The 11,002-nt window shown below is 40.8% G+C and overlaps 1 protein-coding gene across 4 annotated transcripts in view; it reads right to left on the bottom strand.

Annotated features, from left to right (window-relative positions):
* KDM4C (lysine (K)-specific demethylase 4C) overlaps positions 1-11,002 on the bottom strand; it is a 354,050-nt gene that overhangs the window by 139,155 nt on the left and 203,893 nt on the right. For all 4 annotated transcript variants that reach the window (XM_015571205.1, XM_006774842.2, XM_006774843.2 and 1 more), the window contains one exon: positions 9,364-9,472. In XM_015571205.1, the coding sequence (XP_015426691.1) occupies positions 9,364-9,472 (109 nt within the window). The remainder of the gene's footprint in view (positions 1-9,363; positions 9,473-11,002) is intronic.

Here is an 11,002-nt window from a genome sequence, read left to right as displayed (position 1 = left end):
TGTTTCTTCAGGAGCTCACAGCCCCGCAGCTGCAGACGGGGAACCTTGGCTTCCTCCATCGCTGGGGCAACCTGCTCCACTGTTCTCAGCTGCCTGGCTGCCGGCCGCCATCTTGGCTGACAGTTAATATGCATATCGCCCTGATTAGCCAATGGGAAGGGTAGCGGTCGTACGCCAATTACCATGTTTCTGTTTTATTAGATTAGATTAGATGAGGCTTTTGCATCAAAACTAAAAGACAATCTACTAAATGGAAGAAGATATTTGCCAATGATAGATCCAATAAGAGGTTCCAAAATTTATAAAGAACTCAGATAACTCAAAACAAAACAAAAAATGCAATTAAGAAATGGGCAGAGGACCTGAACAGACATTTCTCCAAAGAGGACATACAGATGGCAAATCCTATATAATAAAAGCCCAATATGCAAATCACCCAAACCATGGAACAACCAGCAGAATGATTAGTCACTATGATGCACACTGATCATCAGGGGGCAGATGCTCAACACAGGAACTGCCCCCAGCCCACAGGCCAGTCAAGGTGGGTGCTAGCGGGGGCCACCCAATCACCCCACTCATTGCCCCGCAGAGGGAGGTGACCAGCAGCGGCGGGTGGCAGAGCTGGCAAGCGGGCAGCAAAGGCTGGCCAAGGCAGGTGCCAGCGGGGGTCCTCCTATCACCCCGCCAGTTGCCCCACTGATCAGCCCTGATCACTGGCCAGGCCTAGGGACCCTACCCCGTGCATGAATTTCATGCACCAGGCCTCTAGTAAACATATAAAAAATGATTCTCAAGGTCACTTATCATTAGAAAAATGCAAATTAAAACCACCATGAGCTACCACCTCACACTTGTCAGAATGGCTATCATCAGTAAATCTTGGATGAAAGTCCAAGAAACCCATGAAAACATTACCAGCATAAAATTCCCTTCTTTCCCAACTGTATTCTCAACAAAAACAAAAGAAGAATTAATAGTATAACAGCAGTTCCCAAGATAAGGAGTTTATGGACTCCAGGGGACAAACACACATAATTTCACAGAGTCTGTATGGTCAAAAATACTTTTATGATAATACGAAGCTGTTATTTATCTGTCACACTGTCAACATTTGTAATGTGTGATACAAAGCAATGGAGGGGAAAACTATGCCTTCACTTGAAACAAGGCAGTGGCACCAATGCAGTCATTATATTCGACTACCTTGTAGTGTATGTGTACGTGCGCACGCGCGTGTGTGTGTGTGTGTGTGGATGGGGGACAGTTTTGATTTTCCATCTCCATGTGAATTACCTTCCTGCACTCTGAAATCTCAAACCACAATCCTTTCTTCTGAGCTCAATATGGCATATAAATCCCTCAACTGCCTGATTTGTCCTTGGGTTTCATATTCTTATGGATCCTCCATGTGTACATACATATCAACTTGGCTTATTTTTCTGTCAATCTGCACGTTAATTTGATCAATATCCTCTGTTAAAAGTATCCCCTAAAAAACTACCCACTTAAAAATATATAATTATGTCATGGCCATATTATACCAGCATTAGAAAGGACACTTTTGAAGAATATTAATGAAATATAACATAAACACGTTTTAGGTAACATATAATATTAAGTAAAAATAAATATTAACTTAGAGGAAAAATCAGGACATAAGACTTATCTAGAGAATGATGTCAATTCTATAAAAAAATATTTAAAAGTATGGAATAAAGGACAGGGGTTTTGTAAGTTTTTATAATTACTAGAGGCCCAGTGCATGACATTCATGCAGAGTGGTGGGAGGGCGCAAGGGGTCCCTCAGCCCGGTCTGCATCCTCTCACAGTCCAGGACCCCTTGGGGGATGTCTTCCTGCCGGCCCAGGCCCCATCCGATCCCCCTAAGGGGATCGGGCCTAAGCTGGCAGACAGACACCCCTCTTGCAGTCCAGGACCCCTCGCTCCTTACTGCCTGCCTGCAGCGCTGCTGCACTCGCCAGCCATGAGCAGAAGCTGAACTCAGTGCTCCCCAGTGCCATCACAGAGGCGGGAGAGGCTCCTGCCCCCGCCGCTGCGCCCACCAGCCACAAGCCCGGCTTCTGGCTGAGTAGCACTTCCCTGTGGGAGCACAATGACCGCCAGGGGGCAGCTCCTGCATTGAGCATCTGCCCCCTGGTGGTCAGTGCACATCAAAGCGACCGGTCATTCTGCCCTTTGGTTGATTTGCATTTTAGGGTTTTATTATATAGGACATAATCTTTAAAGTTTAAAAAAATGTGGTCAGAATAACATGAGGTAGGTCCTATTCAGATTTATTCACTTCTCAGTACAAGATTTTTAAATATATTTTACTTACTCAATGTAAGTGGATTTCTCAATAGAAAAACATTTGGGCGACTGTGGAAGGGCTGCTGCCAGGACTTGCTGGTGGAGCCTGACAGATGGGGAAAGCCATCAACTCTGTTACAGTACAATTTCCCTTTACCAGTCACCACAATGATTTTGCTGCTGAGGTCAGGTTCCAGTGATGTGTTTTGGCTGCTATCGCACTATTTTCTGCTATGAAGAACACAGCAGCATCTTTTATCTTTCAGGTACTTGAACAAAATCTCAGCCCTGGGAGGCATTATATATATAATTTCAAATGTCCTAGAGGAAACTGGGGGTGGGGGGAAGAGGGCAAGAATGAGTTACTAAAAAAAAAAACAAAGAAATTCAAATTTGGAAACTATTGTTCTCATACAAACTATTACACAATCTGTCGTCAAGCTGTATTTCAGTGATTTTTTAAAACCCTGAATTTCAAAGGTTTGTAAAGGTATGTTCAAAGTACAAAAGAGAAAAAATATATCAAGTACAAAAAGAAATTACAGGGCTTTTTACGTATGATTTTACTAGGAAGTGGTGACATTACAGCACACCCCTTCTAATTTCCTATTAAGAACAATGTCCTGATACTTATGGTACCTCTGAGGGTTGGGGGTTTCACTGAGAACTTTGGCATTATCAATGCTGCTTAAATTTCTTAAAGAATGTTCACTCATATTTTACCTATGTGTGTATTCTTACAATACACATGGACAACAACAAGGAATACTGCAGATGATCTACTATCGCAACTGAGATGGCTGGTTCTTATCAGACATTATATGTGCTCACTTCAGCTTCTTTTATCAGTACTGAGCCATTATTAGGGTTCCTAGTGTGATAAAGTAGAAAGAGTGCAAACCTAGGAATGAGACATAATTTAAAGCCTGTTATCTACCAATTGCCAGCCTTGTGACCTTGACCAAGTGAATTAATGTCTCTGAGCTTCAGTTTCCTCAACAGTAAAAGTGATAACACCATCTATCTTTAGAAACTGTAAATTGCAATTGCTAATAATATGTACAGTAGGAAGAAAGCAGCATGGCGAATTTCCATATCTTGGTGGGGATAGGGAAAAGAAAACTTCTAACAGAAAGTTGACATATCTTTAGAAAACTTGATGACAACATGGCATCAAAAGGAACTTATTCTAATCATCAAATCAAAGGTAAGTGAAGAAAGAGTGAGCATATACGACTCACATTGTGTTAGGCAATATGACAGATCCTGGAAATAAATAGTCTCCTGCCTTCAATGAGTTCAAAATTTCCCATGGGAGAAACCTCCAGTTTCCTAAACTATTAATAGCGTCTATAATACAAAGTAAAAAAAATGGCAGAATAAGATCTATAAGCATGTTGCAATTTACCTGAAAAAAGAAAGAGCTCCCCTTACCTAAAAGTCAGTTCTGGTCATCTATGTAAAGGACAACAGGACCCTTAGACATATTGGCCCCAAAACTAAAAGAGGTATCATCTGGTAGATCACACAAAACAGCTGCTAAGCAGGGCAGCCAAGATGCCAACTACTGGAGAAACAAGGGTATGGACCAGCAGTGGGCAAACTATGGCCCTTGGGCCAGATCCGGCCCGTTTGAAATGAATAAAACTAAAAAAAAAAAAAAAAAGACCGTACCCTTTTATGTAATGATGTTTACTTTGAATTTATACTAGTTCACACAAACACTCCATCCATGCTTTTGTTCCAGCCCTCCGGTCCAGTTTAAGAACCCATTGTGGCCCTCGAGTCAAAAAGTTTGCCCACCCCTGGACTAGCCTATAGAGAGAATGTACAGAAAGAAGAAAAGGAAAGGCAGCAAATGTCCATTTTGTCATTCTACATCCAAATCCATCTGGTGGTCCCGTCAGCTATACCTCTTGGTGTTCTTCAAACATGCCACACTTACTTGCTCTTTGGGGCCTCTGTACTCACTGTCCTCTCCCACATAAATTCTTACCCCCAGATTCATAGATAACTCACTTAAAGGCATTAGCCTATACTAGGGGTCCAGTGCACGAATTCATGCACCTTAAAAGGAAGTGTGGACAGCGAGGCTGCTGTAGGCACAGGGGCGGGTCTCGGCCCATCCTCTGAGCCCCCACCGGGTCCCTCCCACCATGGCCCCATCTCCCAGCAGCCCTGCTCCTGCTGCTGCCACTCCCATGCACTGAATGCACCGGCCCCACTCGCACCTGCTGACGGCGCAGAGTGATTGGGGCCAGGGCCAGCAGCAGGTGCTAGCAGTACCAACGCTGGCCATCAGGTCAGAGGGTGCAAGTGGCGGCGGCTGCCCCTATCACCCCTCAGGAGGAGGGGGAGATGGAGAAGCCCACAGGGGCGATCAGGGCTGGCAGCTGCCGCTAGTACCCGCTGATGGTGCCGAGTGATAGGGACCTGCGCCAGGCACTGGCAGTGAGTCCAAGTGGCGGCTCTGGTGCCAGCTGCAGGTGTGAGCAGGGCCAGCGCCGGCAGCAGGTGTGAGCACCAGGTGGGACTGCAGCACAAGGGAGCAAAGAATTTTCAGTAACCACCAGAGGCTTGCCCCAATGACAGTGACCGGTGCCCTGCCTTGGTCTGGTGCCCCGACTCACTTGCTCCACCATCCCGCCACGACCAATGCCCACCTTGTTCTACATACGCCCCCCCTTGGTGGTCAACACACGTCATAGTAACTGGTTATTTGGTTGTTCTGCTGTTCAATCTATTTGCATATTAGCCTTTTATTATATCCTATATAATAAAACCCTAATATGCAAATTAAACGGGAACAACGGGTTGCTATGATGCACACTGACCACCAGGGGGCAGACACTCAACGCAGGAGCTTCCCCCCAGTGGTCACTACATTCCCACAGGGGGAGCTCTGCTCAGCCACAAGCCGGGCTGGCAGCTGCAAGTGCAGCAGTAGTGGCGGGAGCCTCTCCTGCCTCCTCGGCAGTGCTAAGTATGTCCCCCGAGGGCTCCTGGGCTGCCAAATGGATGTCTGACTGCCAGCTTAGGCTCCTTCCTCTGGAAAGCGGGCCTAAGCCAGCAGGTGGACATCCCCCAAGGGGTCCCAGACTGAGAGAGGGCACAGGCTGGGCTGAGGGACTGTCTCCCGAGTGCACGAATTTTCGTACAACAGGCCTCTAGTAAAGTATATTTCCTCAAGAAAAGACCTCGGCAACTATGGAAATATTTTAATAAAACTCAAAAATGTTCACATACTAGTACTATTATTGCAAAACTTTTCTCCTCAAGTTTCTACTCTCTTTGATTTGCACAACAAAAATTCCTACACTTGTTGATCTTGAATATGGTTCCCCAAAACAAAACATCAGCAGTAAAATAACAGACATCAGTGTAGAATTTAGAAGTCCATTTGATATATATAAAATAAAGTCAAGTCATCATTTCCCAAAAACTAGGAACCTAAGACCCAAAAAAGAGAAAAAGAATAAAACAACACTTTATACAATTAAAATGATGATAAAGTGAGCCACTCACTCTCTGGGAGCCTATAAATGGCACTTAACCCAAACACCTACCTCCCACGAAGTGAAAAGTCCGTTTCTAAAATCCATGACAATGGTCCCCAAATGTTGGCCTACAGAACATTGCCAGTCCAGGACTAAGTTTTCAATAGTCAGAGGCAAAATATGAAAAATGAAGATCATAAAATAAATTTTAAAATCTACAAAAACTTTGCAAATTTTGCATGCTTATTTTTGATCTCCACTGTTAGTTCCATGACCAAACAAAAGGTGGAAATAGAAATGGAGAAAATTTGGTACAAAATAAAAGATAAGTCAATGCCCTGCATGGTTAAGACATCTTTGCCTCCTAGGAAAGGGAGTTGTGTACAAGTTTGAGGAAATGTAAAGCAATACATTTGAGTTAAGTTGTATAAAATTACAGTTTTGTAGAAAAAAAAATCAAACATTACCAATTTCATCCTTTCAACCAATGTAGTAATTTATTTTTTCAAGATCTCAAGAACAGAATGGCCACACACTTGCAGTATCAAAAACTGTTCCTGTTCCTGTATTTCCTTCAAGACTTTAGGAGCAACAATGCACATGTGAATTTAAAAGAGTCTGAGTCTTGGCTATCATTTTACAATCCCAACGCTCTCAGCACGTTCAGACCCAAAACTTCATGTCAATCACATTTAGAAAAGTTTCAAGAGTGATTCTGAAAACTATAGAAAGCAACCATATAAGGTAAAAACCGAACATTTTCCCTCTAATTCAATCAAACCCTTATGAAGCCACTAGCATAATAAAAGAAAGGTGTTTTTAATTTTTATCCCCTATATTACAATAAAAGTCAATGCCAATGGGGCTCCTAGTATAATTTATGGGCCAAAAAATAAGCTAAACTGAGAATGCTTGACTATTACTACACAGCCGAGTGCTAGATAAAATATCATAACATCTGAATGCCAAAAACATCTAATGTTTTATTGTACACATAATGCAGGAAAACATTTGCTGTGATCTATCAACAAACATTCCAAGCCAATCTCCTTAGTAATCTGCTGAGGTTGCTGTTTTAAACTAACAGAAAATATAACTGTGCTTAAACAAACAGAAAATATAACTGTTCTCATTTTGAAAGTATGATATTACCTCAAGTTAATAAGAATTGATACAAAAAGAAATCATTTTATAAAAATTAATAACATTTGGAGCATGACATGCAACAGTCATAAAACAGCATTTGTTTTCAAAATTGGCAGAGAACAGAAGTTTTGAGGAAGGGAAACACTTATTGATTAGGGGTGTTCCTATACTTCACTATTTTGTTTTTCAGTGGAGGCTAGCATGGCGCATGAGGACTATATAGCATCCTCTCCTATTATAATTTCAAAGAATCAAACACCTTTAGAGTTTGAATGAAACTTTGGGATCACGAATAATCCAACCATTTCACCATACAGAGGAGTAAACATCTGATGAGCCTTAGAGATTCCATGATTTAGCTCTCAAAGGAGCAGCCATTAACAGCCAAGGAGAGACTAGAAGACAGGCAGGTCTCAGGTTCCCTACCATAAACCAGAGTCAAGTGCCCATTACTATCCAGCAAAACAAATAAATGGGTGCTTTTAATATTTAAAATGGAAATTTCATTTCATTTAATATTTAAAATAACATTTGTAAAGTCTGAATCAATAAATGACTTCATTATTACATTTGGTCAATATATCCTTAATAAAAGTTTGAAGTAAAATAAATAAAATGAAGACCAACAAATCTATACCAATACTCTTAGAAAGGAAGGAGCTATAGCATGCCAGGGGCAGGAGGGCATAATTCTCCCCAAAATATCTATCTACCAAAGGTAAAGTGAAACAGCCAATTCCAGACAATGTACCTTGTGTGAGGAGTAAGTGGAAAGTGCCCAAGAGACAGCTTGTGCACCAGAAATAGCACTTACAGTGACTACTGATACAGGGAATATCAGGCAATCCCAGAAGAAAACAAAAATCTCCAACAAAGTAAAATCAGTGGGTAGTTCTAGTTTTTGGAATATACACTGGTTTAGTATTCAACTTCATCATAAACATGAGAGCTTTGATAAAAGGAGTGTGAAACTGAGAAAACCATTGGGAAAGTAATCAAACTGTGTCAGACTTGCGTTCCTGAGATTTTCCTTACTTAATTGCACTTAAATGTATACATTTTATTCTTTAAAATAACTGAAAACCTAGATTAAATGGGTTAAAAAATGGTCAAACACCAATATAATCTCTAATTAAAGCATCAATTTCCATCTCTTCCATCTTTGTATTTAAATATTTAATCCATTACTAAATGAATTATAATATTAATAAAGATAGACTGTCTAAAACCTAAATTGCTGTTACAAAGCCTGAAATATTCTCCTAATCAAACTCTCAAGGCATGCAAACATTACAGAGATAGGGATCAGGGTCTAAGCTGTCTTTAATTTCAAAGAGATGCTTAACAGCTCATTACAGTGTTGCACTTGCTGAATTGATGAGTTATAAAAAGTTATCCAGACAGCACTCAGATTACAGAAAATCAGAACCATAAACAAGGTTTTAATCTGAACTTGTCAATTTTCAAACTTGTAGGTGGGTCACCTCTGCACTTGGGTGAACGCAGTATGGATGGGTACCTGCATCTTTCAATCTTTCCATATAATTATTCTAAAAACCATAAAATTATAGTAGAAGAGTAACAAATAGAAATTTAGTCCAATGGTGATGAGCTCAGCATATTACCACAAGTTATTTCAGGATAGTTGAAGTGCCAAAAATCCACTCATGAACCTGTAGGTTAGGAACCCTAATAATTAATGACCAGTCCTCATATTTTACACAAAAGGAAACTGAAGCCAGAGAGAGGACTTGTCCAAAGGCAAAAAAACTTGCAAGGGACAAAGCCAGGACTCCAGTCAGAGAGTTTACTGTCCATGAGTCAACCAGATTCCTCTTCAAAGTGGGTTCAAAAAGATTTGGCAATTACTTCTGCTAGAAGCCCTGAAGGATTTAACAGGCAGTACTCACTTTTACTTTAAATTTCTGACTTGGAATGAGAAAGTATAAATGTGATAGTAGTCCTATGATGAAGAACTACTAGGGTAACTTTCTCGTCTTATCCTATCACCTATCCTCACACAAGCCCAAACCCAGGCATCAAGTCCAATTGTCCTCTGCCTATGCCAAGTCAGCTGTGGTTTGGTTTTTCTCTAGTACATCCTTAACTAAGGATACAAGCTTGTAAGAGTCCAGCTTTGTGTGTCTTCATCCACTCTAGTCCTGGCGTATTTCCCCCAAAGAGCCACAGCATTAGCTCTCCCCTTCCAATCTGGATGTCATTTCTCTCAGAATCCCCTCTGGAGTTCCCTCATTGCTTGAGACCTCAGCTATCACCCTCCTCCTGTGCTTTGCCACATACCAGGTATAAAAGGATATGGAAATACTCCATGTAGTTTCTTACTCAAGATGGTGTTCATCAATTTAAAAGATTCAGGTTTAAAATCCTGAAAATGTCACAAGCCTACCTTCGTCACTAGTTGCCTGCTGCTTCACCAGAGTCATTGGGGATCTTGCTGGAGGCTTGCTCAGTGGATGGCGCCAACTTTTAGCTGTTTTGGTTTCTCCCTCTATTCTCTGATTACAAAACAAAAAATGGGGGAGAAACACAAGCAGTTAAAAACTTGTTTTAAACAAAACAATGATTTATAACAATTTAATTATGAAGAACTCTTGTACTTTTTTTTACCTCGTAGGTTAGCCCTTTTATTAAAAAAAAAAGTAAAACTTTAAGTAAAAAAAATAGGAATCCATTCTATTAGCTATTTTACCAAAATCCCATTAACTATCCTTCCACTTCATATTAAAATACTATCTGTATGTAGTTCAGGGTAGGCTTATCAATGCAGCAATAAATTTAGCAATTAGCAAGTTTTCAAACATTCTTTAAAACTAACTTAAATTTAGGGTTACATATTCATAATAATATAGGACATGGTCACATCCATGCTGGTCAAATGAGAATATATAGCATATTATTTTGCTTTCTATCCACATAGAAAACCACACTGCCAAATTGAGTCCATACACTTCCTTTTATTCAGACATGAATCATCACTTCTCTGAGGATTAAATAAGAAATCAAAAGTGGTTTTTTCCAACATGATAAATTACTGTCCATCTTGAAATCACTTACCTTTTTCTTTGTTGTTAAACCTCACCCAAGGATTTTTTTTCCCATTGTTTTTAGAGAGAATAAAAAAGAGGGGGGTGTGGAGGACAGAAACATCGATGTGAGAGAGACACATCAATGGGTCGCCTTCTGAGCACCCCGACAGGGGCCAGGGAACAAACCTGCAACCCAGAACATGTTCTTGACCAGGAATCGAACCCTCGACCCTGTTTTGCTTGGGCTGATGCTCTAACTACTAGGTAACACAGGCCAGGGCTGAAATCACTCAAATTTTATAGAAAATCTTTTGTCACTACATTTTCTTTTCAAGGGTAGAGAAAAAAGGTTATGCATACCCTGACATCTTCCAGACAGAACCCACTTACAAGCTTTCTTGCCCATTCAATCCAAAAAAAGAAAAAGGTAGGGAGACTCCCATCGAGAGTTTGAAATTACTAGGTTTATATCAACAGTTCACTGGGGGAAAAGGACTCTCAGAAATTTTCCTGTTAGCTAAAACAGCAATGGCCAGAAATGGAAAAACTACACTGACATCTGACAGCAAAATAGGATTTGCTAAAAAAAAACATGTGAACACATTCTAATTGAAGCTAGAAAAAGGAAAAGTGAAACAAGATCTGTGGTTTGGGAAATTATAACTTAGTCAACAACAAAATATTTATTAAACCCTTACTATAGGCCCCACTATTCTAAAAACTGGGTTACAACAAGAAAAAGTACACTAGCCCCTGCTTGCAAGGAGTGTGCTCTACAGAAGGGAGGAGCCCAGACAATAAGCAAGTAAAAAGTAAATCTCTATCAGGTACTAATAAACAAATATGAAGTAAAGAAAAAATAAAATAGCACAAAGAAATGGAAGGAGATAGGGTGGGGCTATTTCCTACAGGTCAACGGAGAAGGCCTTTCAGGTGAGGAGACAATGGAGTGAACCCTTGAGTGCAGTGAAGGAGCGATGCATTCAGGTCTCTGAGGAA

This window comes from Myotis davidii, unplaced genomic scaffold (genome assembly GCF_000327345.1).
Source record: "Myotis davidii unplaced genomic scaffold, ASM32734v1 scaffold408, whole genome shotgun sequence".
Taxonomy (NCBI): domain Eukaryota; kingdom Metazoa; phylum Chordata; class Mammalia; order Chiroptera; family Vespertilionidae; genus Myotis; species Myotis davidii.
The sequence above is the reverse complement of the archived record's forward strand: the minus strand, read 5'-3'. Positions and strand labels throughout refer to the sequence as shown.